The sequence below is a fragment of the Cynocephalus volans genome, chromosome 3, assembly GCF_027409185.1.
Source record: "Cynocephalus volans isolate mCynVol1 chromosome 3, mCynVol1.pri, whole genome shotgun sequence".
Classification (NCBI taxonomy): Eukaryota; Metazoa; Chordata; class Mammalia; order Dermoptera; family Cynocephalidae; genus Cynocephalus; species Cynocephalus volans.
This window is the reverse complement of record NC_084462.1, coordinates 60,137,483-60,159,247: the sequence shown is the minus strand read 5'-3', so window position 1 is coordinate 60,159,247 and position 21,765 is coordinate 60,137,483. Positions and strand designations below refer to the sequence as shown.

Genomic DNA, 21,765 nt, shown 5'->3' with positions numbered 1-21,765 from the left:
TAAGCTTCCCATGACTCCTGAAACAAGTGATGAAACAGGTCTGAGGTGACAGAACTTTGAGCCTGGTCAAGCTGGATTTGAGATAACAAACGAGTCTGACGGTTAAAGCACTTGTTAAGTTATTCATCCTGTTGCACTAAGATGTTTTTTAATGTATGTATTTTCTTCTGCAGCAATTAGACAGCATCCATGTCACCATCCTGCACAAGGAGGAAGGAGCTGGCCTTGGGTTCAGCTTGGCTGGAGGAGCAGATCTAGAAAACAAGGTGATTACGGTAAGTAGCCCAGTGATGGGGGCACGTCCCATCTTCATGGATGAGCTGTGGCATGGCTGCTCCGTCTCTCCAAAGCTGAGTACACTGTCATCATCAAAAGCTATGTTGTCTCAGTGTATCCTTTACATGGGCTGTGCTGGGCTCATTTGAATGTCCTTGCCCAGCTGAAAATAAATCGTCCAGTTCACAGCATCAGTCGACATTAAACACACCACACCCCCTTGGAGTGGTAACTTGGCATGTTCCTCTCTGTCACTTCAGAGGCAATAGTGTGTGAGTAGTGACTTCCTTGATTTCTTCATGAGTTCTGCACCGCAAAATACACATAAAACCAATAGATACCTATTTTGGTCACTAAGCACATAGCAGAGTTTATAAGAAGGTTCCTGATGGTGACTAGAAAAAAGAGCTAGCCTGTGGGAAAAGGATATTTTTCTCTGCCTTTGAGTAGCGACTTCTCTTTACTTTATTTGGCCAGTCACCCCTGAGACACCGCAGCCACTCAGAAAGCAGGAGGAAGCAATCCGTGTCGGCCGAGCATATGCACAAGAGCTTCCTCTTTCTCCTTCCGTGTTTGAGCACGTCTCTCCCTTTCCAGACTCATGAAAAGGGAACTAATGTAGAGCACTGTCCATGACCAAGCCCCATACTGGGTGCTTCCTGACCTGTTTGTTGTCCAAACTCATCGTCCATGCTCTTTGGGTTGAGGAACTGGAAGCATTTATGCTTCTTTTATAGAAGACACAGGATTCAGAGGGGAGGTTCTGCTTCATGCTTGGGTCTTACAGTCTGGGGACTCTAACCACATCTGACCACATTAACAGAAATTTTCTAACACTGAAACAATTTAGAGAAACAATGAACCTCATTCACATAATAAAAGCAAAACATGTAGCACGTCTTAGGGATTGCCCATGCATGCTGCCATTCAATCATCTTAATTATAATTACCTCCTTAAAGAGGATGATGCAGATATAGTTTGTTTTTGTTTTTAATTTAGTCCCACATATCTTACAGAAAAGGGACCAGGGAGTGACTGGAGTTAAAGAATCAGAATTTCTGGGGGAGGAGCTTTAAAAATGCTTGGGATAGTGTTTCTCAAAATACATTCTGCAGAAGATGGGACCTGAGAATTTCTCTATGTAAAAAGGATTCTTCCTTGAGACGCTTTTGCAAATCAATGTATTATAGAGCCTATTCTTACAGATCTACCATGAAAATTTGCATTGTAGAGTCTAATGCTTTTTTTTTTTAAGTAGACATTTGCAGAGCTTATGTTTAACCCAGTACTCCCGAGGTTTCATTGATCTTAGAAAACTTTTCTTACACAACACCTATTAATATGCCATAGAATCAGTGCTTCAAGAAAACTATTTTGGGAAATACTTATCTGACTAGGACTGTAGTGATCCTATCTAAGACATTGCGTTGGGAAGGATCCTGAATGCTCATCTGGCCATTATTGATGGTGATCTCTGCTTTGGGTAAAGAAGGAATTCTGGCCCCTGGGCCAGCAGCTCAGATCTAGGACATAATTAGTTTCCATTTTCTTTGGCCTAAAAATCCTCTCGGGTTACAACTGGTTCAGATCCTCCTCCAGCAAGAATGTGGATCTGACTTGGGTGATTTCTGGGTCCTGACTTCCTTTGGTTTGCTCAGGTTCACAGAGTGTTTCCAAATGGGTTGGCCTCCCAGGAAGGGACTATTCAGAAGGGCAATGAGGTTCTTTCCATCAACGGCAAGTCCCTCAAAGGGACCACACACAATGATGCCCTGGCCATCCTCCGCCAAGCTCGGGACCCAAGGCAAGCTGTGATTGTCACAAGGAAGCCAGCTCTGGAGGCCATGTCTGACCTGAACTCCTCCACTGACTCTGCAGCCTCAGCCTCTGCAGCCAGTGAAATTTCTGTAGAATCTAGTAAGTTCTCCCCACTCAATGAAAGCCCTACAGGCCATGTTGCCTTTGACCGTTTGGGGGCCAGACCTGGTGGGGCTCTTCAGTAATTTGTTGCCCCAGAATGTGGGGCCTACTTAGCACACTGCCTGAGATGGGCTCAACTGATGCTCAGGGCATCTGTGGCCTGGGCTAGGATCCCTAACAAAGTCCCTGTGTTCTTCTCAGCTGCAGAGGCTACAGTCTGCACAGTGACACTGGAGAAGACCTCTGCAGGGTTGGGTTTTAGCCTGGAAGGAGGAAGGGGCTCCCTGCATGGAGACAAGCCTCTTACCATCAACAGGATTTTCAAAGGTATTGTGTGTGTCTGGTGCTTTGCGTTCTCCCCAGCATGTGCGTGTGGCAGGCTCTAAAGAGGTTCCCGAGCAACTTCTGGGCCATGTTGGTTTCCTACAATCCCATGTCCTCCTGAGAGGCATGCTGGCCTTTTTAGGACTCAATTCTGCTTTTTTGACATTTTCTCTTTTGCTCAGACATCCCCTTAATCTCTCTGTTCTGCTAGGTCCTCTTAAGCACATGAACCCTGGACTTGGTTCAGCCTGACAGGGCCAGGACTAGGGTGAGGCAGCCAGGCACTGGCCAGGGGTGCACAATTTAAAGGGGTGCCAAAATACTCAGTAATCAAGAGCAATACTAATTCAATGCAATATTTAAAAAAAATCAAAATTAATTAAAAAAATCTATGATGAACAGAATATAAAATTTTAAAGACAGTCTGATTTTGCACTGTACAGTTGGGCCTCACTAGACTTACCCTAATCCCGGACCCATAGGTTCCTGCTTTTACTTAAAATTTTGATATTTTGTTTATCAGGGATTGGGGTACAAGCCAGTCTGACATGGGGGTCACCTGGATTTGGGTTTTCCTATGAAAATCACAAATGGCTTGTAGCTACCATGTAAAACCACCCCTGACTCTTTGCTGCTCCTTAAGCTAGAAGCCCCTACGCCACACAGCGAGGAGTTGTGGGGAGAGGAGCACTGGACAGGGAGTCCAGAGGTCTGGGGTCTAGTCCCAGCTCTGTGTCTAACTTGCTGAGTGGCCATTCCCTTCCAGGTCCGAGGCTCCTCATCCATAAAATAGGTAAAGAGCTACGGGGGGATGTGTCTGCACATTGTTAGTTCTGAGACCCAGTGAGCCCCGCCTCTGCTCCCTGTCCCCTGTGAGCTCCTGCTGCTGACGGGTTTTGTTAGAGGAAGCTCTGCTGCAGCTGCAGAAGCCCAGTGGGTAGACTGAGGCTTATGGGACAGTTCCCTCAGAATTCATGTTAACCCCAATTCTTGGAAAGATATTTTTAACTATTTAGGATGAGCATGGGATTCAAAGTCAAGAGATCTGGGCTGGCCAGTTGCTCAGTTGGTTAGAGCATGGTTCTGATAACACCAAGGTCCGGGGTTCGATCTCTGTACAGGCCAACCCCCCTACCCCCAGAAAAAAGAAAGTTAAGAGACCCGGATTCTAGTGTCCTACCACCTATGGCAGCATGACCTTGGGCAAGTCAGTTCAACATTCTGGGCCCCATTTGCTTAAATGGGATAAGCCTACCAGCTAAAGGCTGACCAAGGGGTGTGGATTCTGGAGACAGAAAGTCTGGGATCCAACCCAGGCCCTACCACTTAGCAGCTTTGAAGCTGTGGGCAAGCTACTTGAGTCCTCAGTTTCCTCACCTGTACAAAGGGAATTCTAATAGCACATACCTCAGAGGATTAATGCAAAGCCTTATTACAATGCCTGGTACAATAACTCATCAATATAATTTTGCTATGTTTTCAGTACTATTGTTATTATTTTCTACTCTTACTCAGTATTTGTGAAGAGCAGTTTCAAAAAGTGGGAGCCATCGATGATTATGTCCTTCTTGCATGGGCACAAAGATCTTCTCCAGGCCATTCAGAACCAAAAATCCCTGTGAAGGTTACTTCATAAAAATCTTACCACTCCCATACTACCCAGTGCCGATGATCTCACAAGAAGGGGAGACCAGATGTGGAGGGGGTGGGACATTGGGTCAGTGTCCAAGGGGGACTTTGAGGAGGATTCAGTTCCCCAGAGTCCCCTATGAACTGTGGAAGGCTCAGAGCTGCCCAAACTCTCTCTTCCCTGGGGACAGCATGGGCTAGACACCTTTCCCAGGGCCACAGAGAGCTGAAGCCTGGGGCCCCAATCTCTGAGTCACCATTTTACAAGATGCCTCACTTTGGAACTACCACCAAGCTCCCAAGGGATGGGTGCCCCATTCTCTTCCAAGCTGTCTTGGCTCCTTAGAGACTAAGGACAGGAGGCACCTTTCCTTGTTCCCCTACCGCCTGTAGAACCCGTTACCATCTTCTCTCTTATTTCAGGAGCAGCCTCGGAACAGAGCGAGACAGTCCAGCCAGGAGACGAAATCTTGCACATGGCTGGCACTGCTGTGCAGGGCCTCACACGCTTTGAAGCCTGGAACATCATCAAGGCACTTCCTGATGGTCCTGTCCCGATTGTCATCAGGAGGAAAAGCCTGCAGGCCAAGGGGACCACAGCTGCTGGAGACCCCTAGGCAGAGCACCAATGCTGAAGCCAAAGCCAGCAGCGTGCAGCGCCCATGCCTGCTGATTCTCAGGGTCTCTGCTGCCCACCCCACCCACATGGGGGAAAGTACAGGTGTGCTTCCTGGTGGCCACTGCCCAGGTCCAGACCTTCTGGGACACCACCCAGCAAGAGGGTTGTCCAATTAGTAAGGGCAGATTTACACTGGGGTGGCTGATACAAATTGTAGACTGTATAGAGAGAGCTTAATGATAATATTGTGGTGCCATAAATAAAATGCATATATTATGGTTTGATATGAAATCCATGTCCTGCTTTGGAAAACGTTTCAAGTACTGTAACTGTGTGATGATACACCCCCAAATGGCAACATTTGTTTTTCTCATGAATCTGCAATGTGGGCAGGGCTTGGAGGGGACAGCTCATCTTTGTTCCATTTGGTGTTGGCTGGAGTAACAAAGGCTGGGGACTGGAGCCACGGGAGGGATTACTCACTCGCGCATCTGGCAGTTGATGGTGGCTGGGAACTCACCTGCGGCTGCTGGCCTGAATGCTTCCAGGTGGCCTCTCCCTGTGGCTTGGGCCTCCTCCCAACATGGTGTCTGGTTTCCCAGGATGAGCATCACAGGAGTGCAAGAGCCAGGTAGAAGCTACATCCTTTTTGTGCCTCGGAAGTCATACACATCACTTCTGCTGTGCTCGATCAGTTAGAGCTGGCACAAACCCACCTGGGAGTAAGGGCAGGGGAAATAAATCTTACTGGGGCCATTTTTTGAAAACACAATTTGTCACATGAAACACTTGCAAAATCATTTTTAGCTGGGCTGGAGAAGTGATCCTACCAGGTAGTCAAGCCAATAAGCAAAGAGGACTTCAGGTGAAACTCAAAGTGTGGCCGGGTGTGCCAACAGAAGGAACCAGCGTGAACATCAGAGGGCAGAAAAGATGGAGATTGCTACCACTCACCCACCACATGCCCAGTGCTGTGCTGGGCATTACACGGATGCTGTCTCTAGTAATCATAGCAGCTTCTACAGCACATGGTACTGTGCCCATGTATTGATGAGGGCACCAAGACTTGGGGACAGTAAATGGCTTGTCCAGCAGGTAAGGGATGAGGCAAAGACTGAGTCCTTTTGCCTGATTTGGTAGAGACTAACAGGCCAAGATGCTTTTAAGGGCAGAGCATTGTGGAGAAAACACCTCCAGGTGTCTGACCAAAGGGATATTTGGTTTGGTAATCTCTTAATGCCTATTTGCCAAGCTCAGGACGAGGCAATTTGAGTTTGGATTAGCAAAAACCAGCATCACTTGACCAGGCCTGGGCACGAGGATCAGCCCCTCCTCAGGCCCTGCTCCTGTGAAGTAAGGATGTAGAGGAAGACCTGGCAAGGACCACAGATGAGACACAAAAAGCAGTTATTCTCAGGCCAGTATTAGTGGGACCATGTTAATGTTATCAGGTAGCTTCTCCGGGGTTTATAGGAAGCTAAGAATCTATTCCCAGCAGTGGACTCTTAGAAAACCCAGCCAGGGTCCTAATCTTTACATAAACCCCATTGGTGGTTTCATCACAGTGGATATCAGCCCATGGTTCTGTTTATCCTGAGAAAGAAAAGGCTTGGAGTAGTTTGTGTCCTGGGCTGGCCCCGTGGCTCACTCAGGAGAGTGGTGCTGGTAGCGCTGAGGCCGCAGGTTCGGATCTTATATAGGGATGGCCGGTGCGTTCACTGCACACGACACCGAGCTGAGGGTTGGGGGGGGGGGGAGTAGTTTGTGTCCTGCAGGTTGCCTTGTTTGCCACACTCTGAATCTTGTCAAGCAGAGACAATCAAGTGGACAAGATCTTTGAGATGCCATTTGCACCTGCTTTTGGGATATAATAGAAGCACTGAAGATGAAAAGGAATAACAATGACAGCTGTGACTCAATGCAACACCCACTGGGAACTCACTGCGCGCCTGCCCAGGGCTGGGCAAAGAGGCCACCAGACACAGAGGGCACATTCTTTGCCCACACAACCTCACCATCTGTGCACACAGTGACATTTCCTATAATCAGGCAATTGTTTTGAGTCTTATCAAGCAGCCAAACGGCAGATCTGGGGCAACGTGGGCAAAGAGAAAGTGGGTTTCCATCAATATTGGAAGGTAGCTACAGGGATGAGTTTGGAGTTTGGAGCTTGGACAAGGATGTCCCATGGGCCTGGGACACTGAGAGACTTCTTCAGAGACCAAGCAAAGCAAGTGAGTGGCAGGCGTCTGTGGGGGGAAGGGGTTGTCTGAGGACTAGGGTTCAGACATGGGTGAGCCCATGGCCCTCCCAGGACTTCCTCCTGTCCCTAGTCTGTTTTAGAAGATTCTCTCCTCCCCCATCATCTGAGACAGGGCTGCTGAGGACACAACTACTGCCCAGGTCCCTAGGCCAAGGAGGTCTTCAGATTAGGAATCAGCAAGACTCCTAAACAAAAGCCCATCCATTTGAGCTCCAGGATGCTGGGTTTACTTCTGAGGTTTAGCTTTCCTCGGCCGACTTCTTCAGAGCTGACACGAAGGCACGGAAAAAGATGCCTTTGAAAACTATGTTTCCGGTCATCCTCAAACACTGCAAACATCCAGCTAACAGTTGTGGATCCAACTTAACTATCCAGGAAAAGGAGCCCATGCAGGGCCTCTCCTGGGCAGCTCTAGTTCTTTGCTCTGCCCAGCATTTTCATGTTCATACACAATATGTAATATATTATCTCACTTGTGTTGACGCTCCAGAAGCAGGCTGAACTGGGATTGGCATCCATGCATCCATATTTTCTTTTAAAGACAAGAAGTCAAAGCAGAGATGTTAAGCGTCTGTTCGAGAGCACAATGTTAAGTGGCGGGGCTTAGACCGGACACATTTTCTGGCTCCTTGTCCAGGGCTCAAACCAGTTTAAGCCGACGCCAGCAGTCATGCATGGGAGAAGTGTAGGCACAGTCCGTCCTGTGGGCCAAGAGAGACATGTCTCGGTTGGCCAGCCTTCAGCCAGGGAGACAGAGCTGCACAAGGGGACCCATCTTGGTAGGACCACCATCTTCCTGAGTCTGGACCTTAGGGGAACAGGCACAAAGGTTTTCCTTGGCCGATGTACACAGAGTTGGCTGGACCTGGGAGACCAGCTCATGAGGAGTCAATATAGAATGGTGCTTGGCAGAGTAGGAACCCACTAAGTACTTACTGCATGAGTGAATACATTCTAAGTAAAGTCAAGAGTCCAGTGAAGATTTCTCGATGAGAAAAGGGAGTTAACAGAATGATATTCCTGGCATGATTGTGGGGCCTGTAGTTACATTAGAACACAGAAAGAGGGAGCTTTCTGTCCCCTGGACACTGAGCTTTCATGTTTTGAAGCTGCTCATATCTTGGCACATGGAGGAGACAGTCACTCCAGGACTCAAAGGTGGGAAAGCAAGTTACTATGACCCAAGGGCAGTGTTTTCCACTTGGAGGAACAAAGGCCAAGGGCTCTGTGGAAATATCCTGCACAATCAATAGTAACCTGAATGGCAGCATGCAGGCATTCTGGTCAGACATGCAAGGGATCTTTCCTACAAGGCGGTGAGAGCACAGATGAGGTTGCTGTGCTAGGGAATGTTACAGGACCCCTCTCTGGCTTGTGTAGCCCTGATTAAAGGGAGGGAAAAGAAGTCATGTGGCTGCTGAGGCCCCTTCCAGGTGGCAAGGCTGACTCCCTGGTTCTGATGATGTGCTGGGGTGGGCAGGCCCCTGAGGGTTGTGCAGTCTTGCAGCAGAATCCAGAGCGGGGGTTCCGGCCAGGGCTGCTAGAAGGTGGCCTGCTCTTCCATCCTTCCTGCTGGCAGCTGGCCTGCCCAGAGCCTGGGGGCCAGAGAACACCTGCCACGGCCTCTGTAACAGAGGACAGGGAAAGGAATGCCCAAGGGAAAGAAGACTCTCTTCTCCAGAGTTCTACTGTAGACATGAGCAGCTTGCTCAGTTTAGAGTCACTTCCAAAGAGAACTCACCCACAGGCTACAGACTCAAAGTGCCTCTTTCACCAGGGACATGAAAGTTAACTTACAGAGGGGATAAGGAGAGAAAACCGACTGATTCAAATGGAAGATACAACAAAAGGAGGATTGAAAGTATTTTTCCTTATTGCTATCCCTCTTCTACACCTTCATTTTCTAAGTTGTCATCTTTTTAAGGGGGGAAATCTTGTGCAGTGTTAAACATACGTGGGGTTCTAGATCAGAAAAATATATTTGGGGGTCTGCAGCACAGGTCTGAGAGGGCTCTAGAGGCTAAAAAGGCAGCAGGGCCTGATTTTTAGTCTCAATGATGATTCTTTGTGACAAAGAGGGAGACACGGTCTCTGATAATAACTGGCACACAACAGCTTTGGACTGCAATGCATCACACGGTGCCCAGGCCGAGTCCCAGCCTGGTGGCCGGAGGTCTGGGTCCTCCCTGCTAGCAGAGGTGTGTTGGGATGACAGGCAGACAGAGTTTGGAGCACATGAACGGATCCTCCCATGCTGACCCTGAGTGGAAAAGGAGGCAGGAGGGGTGGGCTGCTGCCTCTGGCTGGTGCTCTCCGAGACGGGCTGCACACTAGCTTGTCCCGAAGAGTGAATATAGGCCTTTGGGTTCTCCCAGGCTCTCTGGTATCCCAACAACTCAATGAGTCCTGGAAGTTCTTTGCCAACAAGTGATAGCATCAGTTATGGAATTTCTTCACTGCCTCCTGAAGGTTGGTATAAAACTTGGCCATGCTGCGGGGGAAGAAGGAGTCCACCACGTTCTGTGGCAGGTAACCACTGAGATCGGTCTGGAAGAAGGTGACCAGGTTGGTCTTGTTGGGCTCCCTGTGAAAGCAATGGAAGAGCTATGTTATGTGTCTGCAGCAGAGACACTGGGACAAGCACCAGGACAGGCGAGGAGAAATGGCCTCGCCAATTACACAGTGATTGCACCAAGTCCCTGGCTGGGGTCACCACCCAGGGGTCCTCTCTGGACGGGCGTATTTTCAGAAGGGAAACCTGTCCTTCATGGATGCACTCCACAGCCCCTGCAGGCCTCCAGGCAGGGAGGAGTCCCTACTTCCAGCCCAAGAAGGCATGTCCCTGTTCCCGGATTTATTCAGCAACCACTTTAGGAGAACTCACTCTGTGTTGGGCCCTGGGAGGGACAAAAACAGATGCTGTCCTCCACCTATTTAGGGCAGTAGTTCTCAGAACAGTCTGGGAACTCTTGGAGGTTCCTGAGACCCTTTTGAGGCATCTGCAAGGTCAATGCTATTTTCGTAACAACAATAAGATGCGATTGTCCCTTCTCACTTCTGCTCTCATGGACATACGGGGTTTTCGAGAGGCTACGCAATGTGTGATACTGCAACAGACTGAACGTGGCAGCAGACAGGCGCTTCTATTAAGCCTGACATTGAAGAGATTTACAAACATGTAAAAAATTGCCACTCTTTTTCACCAACTTTTTTGTTTGAAAAAATACAAGGGCACTTGAAAAAGTTCATGGAAAGAAAGAATTGAGAAAGATAATACGAATCTTTCCATGAATTTCTTGGATGGTCCTCATATAGTTATTTCTCATAAACAATGTGTTATGTTACCATGTAATACATTTATTAATATTATGTTAAAATATTTTTAAATTTTCCACTTTTAGTTGCAAATACATTAACTAATGATAGCTATAACCCACATGAACAAAAGCCCTTTGAGGCCCTCAGCTGTATTTGGGGTATAATGGAGACTTAGACTAAAAAATTTAAGAACTGCTGTTTAGATTACTGACAAATAACTTGGGTATGTGTGAAGGGACTTTGGCCAGGGGACTCAGAAGTCCAGAGAGAAGGAGGGGCAGGGTCCATGGCATGGACCCTGGGCTGGAAGTCTGAAGGCAGCATGTCCTGCCACTGACCTGCTATGTGACTTAAGCAATTCAGTTGCCTTCCTGGGCTGTAAACATGATGATCTGATGCTCAGGGCAATAAGGAGGTGACACCACCAGCCAGAATCAGATTCAGCAAGGAGCACACAGAACAGAAGAGGGGACACAACTGGGTAGGGATACAGAGGGGACTTCACTATCACAAACTTCTCAATGGCCAGAACAACAAAGGCAGGGACTTTATGGAGACCATTTATCACTATATTTGAACGAAGCTTCAACAGCTCAGAGCCTCATCAGGAACCCCAGGTAGCACTGCACCTGCCCATCAGATATTTCCTGACGTCACACAGGTAAAGGGCTTGAAATCAGAGACTCTTTAGAACCCTGCTCCCTCAGCTGTGCAGACAGGGCAACTGAGGCCCAGAGAGGGGGAGGAGTCAGCAGATGATCAATGAGGGGTAGCACGTGCTACTCTGTGCTGTGACTCTTCTCCTCTGCTCATGCTTTGCTTCTCTGGAGGGTGCACTGCAGGGGGCAGGGACTTCCTTACGTTTCAAAGCCGCGGCATCGTCCAGACACCCCCTTCCTCACTCAGCACCCCCCGCCAGTTCCACCTTTTCTGGGGCCAGCTGTCTTCCCTCTACTCCTCCCACGGGGCTGACTCGGGCCCTTGTCCTCACTCAGCAATGTCCTCCTTGGTTTGGAAACGAGCAGGTAAGTGAGAAATGTGACTCAGTGGCCAAGTTTCCCTCCAGGTGAGCACTGGGCTTTGTGGGGTGCAAAACACACGAGGGGCCACATGGGAAGGCAAACTCGTCACGTTACGGAGCGGCCGTGTCAGCAGTGGCTCTTGCACATACACCATCAAGTGACATCAACAGAACAGGCAGAATGGGGCTCAGAGGAGTTGATGGTCGCCACTCTCCTCACAGCGAAGGCCGGGACACCAGCATCCACTATGCTAGCCTTGAGGATTTAACATGAGGGTACGTGGGGAGCACTTAGCATACTTTGTGGGCACGGAGTGAGCACACTATAAGTGATGTCACACTGCCTCCACCAAAAACACCTCTCCTCCACACTCAGCCACTCCTAGCTCAGTCACCGCCATCTCTGGCCCAGCCATGGCCTCACCTCTTGTTGCGCACCTGGCTGTTACTCAAGGCCTCTTCCACTCTAGATGCCTGCTCAAAACTCTCCGATGGCTTCCTATTTTATCCAGAGGAAAGCTCCCAACAGGGTGTGGCCCCTGCTACCTCACTGACCAATTTCTTAGCCTGTCCCCTTGCTGTCACTCTGACCCAGCGCAATGGCCTCCCTCCACACTGTTCCCTCGATGCCCACACCTGCTCCTGCCTCCAGGACTTCGCACCTGCTCACCCCTCCGCCAGGAACGCTTCCCCCACTGACATGCGCAAGGCTCCCTGTGTCTGTGTTTTGCTCAAATGCCATATCAGGGAGACCCCTAGATGACCCACTCCCACCCTTCCTCAGCATATTTACCTGGCTTTAGTTTTCTCCGAAGCTCTGAACACCTGGTAATCAGTGGTGTGTACATCTGATACAATTACCTGCGTTTGTGTTTTGTCTGTCTCCCCTGCCCTGCTGGACTCTTAGCTGCAAAAGGGCAGACACTCTGTTTTAAGAGGTCGATATCTGGGTGACGAGTGCAGATTTTGGAGCCAGCTGGGTTTAAACTGTGGCTCTATCACTTCCTGGCTGTGTGATCTTGGGTAAGTTACTTACCTCTCTGTGACCCAGTGTCCTTATCTAAAAGTGAGGATATTAACAGTGCCTTAGGGCTGGTGTAAGAATAAAAATGAGTTAATTTACATAAAATGCTTAGCATAGTACCTGATACATGGTAGTGCTCTATACGTGTTTGCTGCTGCTGTTATTAGAACTATTATTGTCCACTGAATCCATAGTATCTAGAACACACCTATGTTCATAGAATGATAAGGGAATAATCATTGCCACAGGTTTCAAATCCACAGTCTCAGGAGAACAATTGTGCATGTGGCAGACTCCAGCAGAAAGCTTTACTGAGAAGACAAAATGTTTCTAGTCAATTGGATAGGAGGTGGGAGAGTCAATGCTTGAGTTACAACCTCCACACTAGCTGGGTTTTATGGAACCCCAACCACCCCACCTGCAAAACCCGTGCAGTCACTTTTGCTACCTGGCATGAGGCAGGATAGTACTTGTCATATTGTACATTTTGCCCGAAAAAAGACAGCCATGGAATTCAGCCCCTTAGGAGAAATGGCTCTGCCTCTTATTATGAAAATTGCTCTGTCAGACCTGGCATCATCAAAAGGTGGGTCTTGACATGCCAGGTGGGCAGGTGGGAAGGACAAGGAAACAAGGCAGTGGTTTAGTGCCTCAGCCCAAACCAGTGGGTCTGGGGCACCTAGGTCTCGGGGGGACTAAAAGCAGGTGTGTGTGTGTGTGTGTGTGTGTCCTCAGGGGGACTAAAACTGAGTGCAGGGCTGTGTGTGTGTGTGTGTGTGTGTGTGTGTGTGTGTGTGTGTGTGTGTGTGTCCTCAGGGGGACTAAAACTGAGTGCAGGGCTGTGTGTGTGTGTGTGTGTGTGTGTGTGTGTGTGTGTGTCCTCAGGGGGACTAAAACTGAGTGCAGGGCTGTGTGTGTGTGTGTGTGTGTGTGTGTGTGTGTGTTGGAGCACAGCTAGGCTATTTTCAAACTCAAAACTTTGTTACATTTAAGAAAAGTCTTTTATGTGATTTTTGAAAAGCCAGCTTAGCCAAGAACTTTACACAGAGGTACTGGGACTGGGCTTTCAATAAAACCCTGCAGCACCAAGGCCTGCCTCCTGGGTCTGCATGGTGACAGCGCAAACCCTTCCCCTCCTGCTGTCTGTAGGGGCTGCAGGGATCACCAGGACACACCCGCAGGTACAAATTCTTGCACTGCCAACTGGGTGGTTCCCAAAATAAACTAGTGACCTTCAGGTAATTCATTATACAGGAGGCTCCTGGCAAAAATCTAACCATGGCCTGTGGGAAAACGAGGACAGAGGTTTCCTGAGCTCAATTCTGAGGCTGACTCACAGTGTGGTCTCAGAATTGCCTTTAGCCCCTGAGCTCCTTCCTGTTCCTTGCTGAGGAGAGACAATCACTATGTGGAATGTGGGGTGGGGACAGCTATTCTCGAGGCCACTCCAGGCATGTGGATAGTTCTCAGAGATCACGGAAGAAAAGACTTGGAGCTCAGACCCTGCACTGCCAACCTCCTAGCCTTTGGCCCTGGACACATCACTTAACCTCCCAGAACCTCAGTTTGCTCATCTGCTAAATAGGAGTGTGACATTTACCTACCCTGCCTTATGTTATTATTGTTGAGGTAGGAAATCCTGGAGGGAGGATTTCCCGCATCAAAACTAATAAGAATAATGCCTCCCCACAACTCTTTCCCACATGTCTTTTCCATATTATGTCACTGATGTCTATATGACAGTGTTTTGTAACATCAAGGCCTAAAGAGCTGTAAGGCATTTTATTACTGCGAATCACAGTCAAAGTGCCCATTTTCACAGAACGTCCACACTGAAGCCACAGTTAGGACTGAGACATGTACTCAGTCCAGGAAATTATCCTTACCCTGGCAGAGGTTCACAGAAGCAGCCGCAAGGATGGTTAAATCCTCTCACAAAACCTGGCTTCGGGGGACATAATGGATGTTCCACATGGGTAGCTGGAAAACAGTGCAGGTGGTCAGTGAGCTACAACTTCAAACAGTCGGGCCACCACCATGGAAGTGCCACAGAGCATGCAGACCCAGCCACCTGGAGCCGGGGAGTTAGCAAGGGGCTCCTGCTATTTGACCTCGAGCTCCTTCCTACCCCCACTCCACCACGCCGTACACTCTCACACATGTATCACACTCGCACACTCAGTGCTTTGGGTTGAATGTCCCCCCAAACTTAACCCCTACTGTAACTGCTGAAGGTGGGAAGTCCTATTATGGTAATTGAAAGGTGATTAGACAGTAGGACATGCCTTAGTGAATGGATTAATAATAGTGGTCAGGGGTGTGATTAGAAGAGGTGATTAGACTGTAGGACCGTGCAGGAATGAATGGTCAGGGGCGTGGTTCTGAGGGCTTTAAAAGGAGAGTGCGTGAGGAGGTTACTCTTTCTCTTGCTCTCTCTGCTCTGCCATTTTCTGCCATGTGAGACCCCCGCACTGCTGTAAAGCCACTACCAAAGAAGACTCACCAGATGAGCTCCCTGGACTTTGGGCTTCCTAGCCTCTGAAACTGTAAGCAATAAATTTTGTTTTCTTTATAAATTACTCAGTTCCACGTACTTTGTTATAAGCAACAAAAACGGATTAATGCACTCAGCTCACATTTGCACGCACACACTCACACATGCACACATACACACATGCTCACATGCACCCACACGGGCACATACTCACATGCACAAACATGCATGTGCACACACACACACATGCTCACATGCACAGACATAAATACATACTCGCACGCACACTCATGCAAGCATGCACTCACTCATACACATTCATGCACACACTCTTGCACACAGCTTCCCCAAGCCTGCCAGAATATTAAAGGAGAGAACATTCCAGAATGCAAGGTTCAGGGGTGGGAGGAGGAAAGTGCCCCTCTCAAATCTCAGCCAACACCGACGTGGATGTGTCTAGCATTTCCCCCACGTGGAAGGTGAACAGGAATGACAGGGGCTGTGTGGTGGCAGGAGCTCTGTGGCTCACTAGGCAGGAGGGGAGTGGACAGTGTCCTTACCCCATGGCTTCAGTGAACCACTGCACACTGAGGTTTTCTGTGATGTGCAACTGTAACCCACACAAGTACTGCATGGGCCTCAGCAGGAATAAAAAGGGGTGGTCACAAAATCTGTGACTTAAAAATAAAATTACTGGCATGCTCTCCCACCTCAGACCCTCACGGCACAGAATCCCCTCAAATATGAAGAGATGAGGACGCACAGAGAAAAGGAACCCGAGTGTGAGTTCTCTGGTGATTTCCAGCTGCTCAGCTTCCCCCAAGGAACTGAGGGGTGTGGAGGAGAGAGTCCAGAGTGCCAGAAAGGACTGGCAGGCCCCCAGCCATCACTCACCATTGGAACTGATGGTCCCATCCTCATATCTCTTGACTAGCACCAAGTCCACAAAATCTCTGGGAGAAATGAGCCTCATGGTGGCTGAGGGGGTAGAGGTTCTGCTTACGCACAGTGTCTGCCAAAGCAAAGGGGGGCTCACTATGTTTGATGGCCAGACATCTTCTCCCCACCCCATCCCACCCTAGAGGATCTGGGAAACGGGACTGGCATTGACAGTGGCATTGGCACTGTGAACTGAAGTGTCCAGAGCAAGTCTTCCCTGGAAGTGCCAGGTGTCACTGAAATATACCCAGCTTGTAAAATCTAGGGCTGTGACACAGGCTGCCTATGGCTGTGAAGCTCCCGACTGGGCCATGCTGAGGTTATGTCTCACAAAAGATTATAAGAGTAAGAGCCTGGCCAGACAAAGCTCTCAGGTTTCCCTCATAACCCTGAGAATTAGCCCATTTGACAGGTGAGGACACTGAGGCTTGGAGAGATTAAGAAATTTAGCACAATGCTCATGGTGGAGATGGGATTTAAACAGGGCCAGGATCAGGAAGAGATAAGAGAGGCCATTCCTTTCTAAGGTTGACCCTGCACTTGATCAGCTTCCTGAAATACTGTTTCCCAGGGAAGCTCTCTGGTTTCCCCCTAGTCCAGGCCCTGGGAGGGAGCACCTTGACCCTCACCCAATCTCAGAATATCCCAGCAGTCCATTCTCCCACTTTGTAAAACAAGACACCCCAAACCCGCCCTGTGCTTTATTGCACTAGCCCCATTCTGCAGGACAGCAGGGCCCAGGCTCTCTCACGGTCACAATGGAGAAGTACAGGCCAGGCCTGTGGATGAACAGTCTTGGGGTTACAGTTTGGGGGCAGGCAAGAGGGGACTGACAAAAGTCTCTCCCTCTTTGGCTTCCCCCTCTGGTATTAAGAATTGGAATGCTACGTCTTGCTGAGAAACCTTTCAGCAGGGACACCTTTAGCCTCAGGGAATTAGTCTTCAAGGAGACTTGCACTTCCTGGAGGCACTTGGCCCTTTCCATGGGTGCACTGGGGATCAATTTCCAGATGACTCCTCCTAAAGTGTCTTCCTTCCTAAAATGACCTGCCTGGGAGCAGGCTGCTCCTGCATGCTGGGTCTCCTTTTTCACTTGAAAAAAAATATAGCATACCCCCACCCACCCAGAATTGTCCCATGGTGTAAAATCCCACAGGGTGCCAAAGGGACAATTCGGAATGCTGATTGCAATATTTAATCAATGCACTCCCTAAACACCGGTATTAGAATTTCACGTTTTTCCCTTTCTTAGAAAGAAGGCAGTTTTGCCATTTCTGAATTCTGATATCTTGTAGTAGGAATGGCAGAAATGGTAAAAAATAAAATAAAAAATTTTTTAAAATAGCCATACTGCTTCCATCCCTGATAATCACATCATTCCTGAGGGATAGTGTCTGGAGGCTGAAATGAAAGGCATTGGTGAGAAATACTGAAGGTAGAAGCATGTGTCACAATTGCAAAATAGGCATGGCATGCTTCTGTGTCCCACTCTCCTATCCATCTGTCCATCCATTTATCTATCACTTTCCTATTTTACAATTAGAATATTTCAGATTTGTCAAAATCATGCTGAGAAATGCCAATCTGCAAAAAAAGGGCCCTTTCTCTGCTTTTTCACTGTTTCGCTAAATGATCAAGAGCTGCCACTCTTTGGTCGCTTCACTGCTTTTTTGTAAACCTGAGCTCTCCAGCAGCCTGTGCTTTCCCTCCTTTTTGCAGTTAATGTCTATCAAAGGCTGTATCTTTCTAGCAGGAAGTCCTATCTTTTCATGGACACATTAATTCATTAGGAAAAAGAGCTCCTATTCATCTCATACAGAGATGCAAAATATTTTACTTTTTGTGTTTAATAGCTGTAAAATCAAAATTTGTAATATAATCATGTTATTCTAATAAATTACAATCATGCCTCAATCCAATTTTTTTTTTTAACAATTAGAGCCTAATGGTCACAGGAAATACATGATTTTTAAAAAAATAATTTCAATTTATACGCATATTTATGATACGAGATGACTTTTAAGAATAAGGAAGTATTATATTTGGATAAAATTCAGTGGGCCACATGGAATGGAAATCTGAGTTCAAGGAAAAGAATTATATATAATTTCTGACTATTTAAAAAACTTTGTTCATGTATTTTTTAAATGACAGTAAATACAAATCCATATGTAATTTAGATACATCTGAAACAATGATGTCATTGCTTTGTTCAAAATTGACAGATTTATTCCATGTCAAAAATGATATACTTTGCAACTTATGAAAATTTTGCTGTTAACTAAATGTTAGACATCAACTAGTTATGTGGGGATGAGGCAAAATTACTCAAAAATCTGTTGGAGGTATGCCAAGTCTGAAGACCCTTATACCAGAGGACTAACTGGGGTCAGACAGGCTATATGGGGTTGCTTTGGGCTGATACTGGCCCAGTCTTCAGGGAATTGGGTGCCAGGGATTGAAGGTCCCGTGTGGCCTGGTGTAGGAGCCCCACACAAGGGAGCAGGTATGTTCCCCCCAGGGACAAACCAGGGTATCCAGAAGAGAAGGAGGACCCTGCCAGCATCACCCACCCAGCCCCACTGGCAAGCTGACTGAGAAGGCCAGAGCAACTTGCGCTGAAGTAGAATGCGGCACAGGTGACACCCAGCAATCTGTGGGCCTGGCAACCTGGGGAAAGTGAGGTGATTACAAAGTAGTAATGAGAAAAACATCGTGGGCCTCTGAGGGATCAGGTCACTGGGACCCAGAACTGGAGCTAGGTGAAGGCAGGGGGTTAGAAAGAGGTTCTGTGGCTCCTCTGGGAGGTGGCACCTGGTGGTGTGAGTCCGGAGATCTGGAGTCACCAGCCAGCTCTTAACTCCCGCTCTGCCCCGTGATAGCTGTGTGAACTTGAGTACATGCCTTCACCTCTGTCAAACTTTTCCCTTCCCCCAGTGTCTCAGGTGAAGTGCTCTGCACTTGCAGCACAGTATAAACGACTCAACCGACAGCACTTATCATTATTACAGCAGCTCAGGTATCACCCTATAACTTCCTAGGCCTTTCATTCTCTCTCATGTCCCACCAGTCACTTATCGAGACAAAGACGTGCAAACAGGCTAAAAAGACGCAGCCACTTTTACCTTCAAGAAGTCCTTGCGTTATTAGATGTGTATTATGCTTTAAAGAGTACTAACCTGTGTTTCCTCAACTTCAATCATTTGTGCATAATTATTTGCATACTATTACCTTCTTTTCTTTTTTCTTTTTTTTTTGCTATCTCTGGTATCACTTATCCTATTATTCAATTAATATTTTTCTTTAAATGTCCTTGCTTTTTAAAAGTTAGCTAAGTTGGTTTTAAAATGAAGCTATTTAACTATTGGAAATGGAAAGAATTATCACTTGTATAAATTAAAGGTGACTGCAAAATACATACACAAGGAAGTATTAGATTCTAATTCTAACTCTGAGCCTGAGGCCAGCCATCTATGTTGTTACAAAGGAGATCAGCAAGTGTTAAACAGGTGTCAAAGGCACATTAGCACCTAATCAAGACTCTCCTCTTCAAGTTATCAGAGAGATTAAAGAATTGAAACAGGGCAACCTTCTTACTAAGTGACTTAATTTCAGCCTTGACTTATAAGGACCTAAAATCACCTTGTGTACCCCAAGAATATGTGCTCCACCCTTCAGGAAACACTAACATAAACTCCTGTGATAATGAACTGAAATGTGAATTCTTGGCCAAGGCTGAGAATACCTGGCTCCTACAGATTCACAGTCTAGAACCACTACCTGAGGTTGCACCATCTGTGTAAACACCTAAGAGGGTGCCAGTCCACAGATGTCAAAATCAAGACACCATTCAAATTGAACAGGTCAACATTTCCCCAAAGCAACTTCCTTATTAGTTTTGGCTATGAGATTCTGAACTTCTGTATCAAAAGGAGGTGGGATATTAAAGCTCAAAAGACCCCGAGGCAGGCTCATTTAATATGGTAGCTACTAACTCCATGTAGCTATTTCAATTTACATTTCGATTAAATAAAATTAAATAAGATTAACAATTCATTTCCTTAACCTAGGAAGCTTCAAATGCTTTGTGGCCACAGAAGGCTAGTGGCTACCACATTGAATAACACAGTTATAGAACACTTCCATCACTTGCAGAAAGCTCTACCAGACAGCACCCGTCTGGACGACACACATTTTACTCATGGAGAAACTGTAATCCAGAAGCTGCCACTTGGCACAGCCCCAAGGCGGGCAGAGAATCCTGACTCCTCTGCCAGGGCACTCTCAATTCATTATCGTGGCTCTGTCAAGGGGCAACATTTCAAATTAGAGCTGATGGTCCAAATCCAGGTCCCCCCTCAGATCCTTAGAACCCAGGTTCACTCTGCACTTCTTCATCAGCTGCTGCTATACTCTCTTGGCAATCTGCCTCTCTGAGTACCTGTAACCGGGCCAAGCCTGGGCTCCAGTGTTGCAAGCAGTGGGCAGCCTGTTTGCAGGGCACCTCCCCCTTGCCAAAGGTGTCACGGACCCCAGAGGGGATGGGGTCAGGTTACCGTAGCAGGGCCCAGACACTGTCTAGGGATAACATGCTTGGAAAAACTTACGTCAGTGATGCTTTGGATAATTTCAAAGCTGGTCACATTCTCATCCCACTTCTCTCGCAGGCCCCCAGCAGCCGGCTTTACACATTCCCACACTTCCTCTGGTGTGCCACAGACAATGCCTTCTCCTCGGTACCTGGAGTACAAGAAGGAATTTGACCCGAAGGCATCAAACTTGTTTATCTTGGGATTATATCTAAGGACTAGAGGGTGGACCATGCCATGTCTGTCATCACTCTTTAGGACAGGCTTGCAGAGAAAGGGCTGAAATTTACTAGCCCACCTCCCCTCAGGCCTGCAGAAATGGACAGTAAGCTTTGTCAAGAATACAGTTTGCTGGAAATGTTTTAATTAAAAACAGAAGTTAATGCTTTTCTGGAAGATAATTGGCGAGTTGATCACAGGCTGTTAGGGTTGATTGGAATCTTTCAGGAAGCAAACCCATAGAGACATCAGGAAGGGTGCGGCATCTCTGACAAGCTTTGAACAACGCGTGCACTTACAGGTTCCCTGGAAACTCCACAGATGGCCTCCAGGAAACTGAAACTCCATTCTGTCAAAAGGCATAGAATCGTAGAATTTTAGAGCTAGAAGGGCTCTGGGAGATCACCTGACACATCACTCAAATCCCTGTTCTAACGAAGAGGCGTCAGAGACCTCAGGAGATGTGAATCTCCACAGTCACCCAACCTATAAGGCCGAGCTGGGACTAGTCCTGGACAAAGCTGCCCCAGCAGCAGAATGAGCTGTGGTGGTTTTCAAATCACCCTAAATGACACCATGCACTTTGTTTCCTTGAGCAATTCAGGGCTATTTGTTAACAATCAGAAGTGTCATGCCACCCTCTGGGAAAGACAGAGAGGGGCTCACGCTATGAGTAAAGGCTTTGGAGCCTGCTGTTTCGGGTTCCAATCCTAACCATCATTTATCAGCCAGGTGACCTTGGGACAGTCCCTCAATGAAAGGAACAGATACTTACCTCCTGGGGGCACTGTGAGCACAACAGGCCCAATACTTTTAAAGGAAACAACCCCCGATGGAATCCCTCTCAATCCAGCTCCGGGGGATTGGGGTGCAGAAAACAGCCGGAAGAGGAGGAGCCTGGGGTCTTCTGGGACCCGGGGCCCAGGAAGCAAAGTCTCCGCGACCCCTTCCCGCCCAACTCCTCACTCACGCCTTCTCGGCAGATCTTCCAGCTTGACGTGTCCCGCCGGTACTGGAGCACCTTCTCGGCCACCGCCTCGCTGATCTGAGCAGCCAGCGCCGGCTCCATTGCGCCGGGACCGCGCGTGGCTGTGGGGTCGCCCGCGCCCTGTGCGGTGGCGGGGCCGGC

At 48.0% G+C, this 21,765-nt stretch overlaps 2 protein-coding genes across 2 annotated transcripts in view; one reads left to right on the top strand and one right to left on the bottom strand.

Annotated features, from left to right (window-relative positions):
• IL16 (interleukin 16) overlaps positions 1–4,865 on the top strand; it is a 79,686-nt gene extending 74,821 nt beyond the window's left edge. The window contains exons 15-18 of the mRNA XM_063090560.1: positions 174–275; positions 1,936–2,194; positions 2,399–2,524; positions 4,574–4,865. Coding sequence (XP_062946630.1) covers positions 174–275; positions 1,936–2,194; positions 2,399–2,524; positions 4,574–4,767 — 681 coding nt within the window. The 3' untranslated portion in view covers positions 4,768–4,865. The remainder of the gene's footprint in view (positions 1–173; positions 276–1,935; positions 2,195–2,398; positions 2,525–4,573) is intronic.
• A 3,455-nt stretch (positions 4,866–8,320) lies between these two features.
• Positions 8,321–21,737, bottom strand: STARD5 (StAR related lipid transfer domain containing 5). The gene is made up of 6 exons (XM_063091437.1): positions 21,607–21,737; positions 20,936–20,985; positions 20,436–20,568; positions 15,784–15,901; positions 14,282–14,375; positions 8,321–9,616 (listed from the first exon to the last, which is right to left on the bottom strand). Exons 1-6 carry the CDS (start codon positions 21,703–21,705, stop codon positions 9,469–9,471), a joined length of 642 nt encoding a protein of 213 aa, XP_062947507.1. The 5' UTR covers positions 21,706–21,737; the 3' UTR covers positions 8,321–9,468.
• Positions 21,738–21,765: the final 28 nt, after the last annotated feature.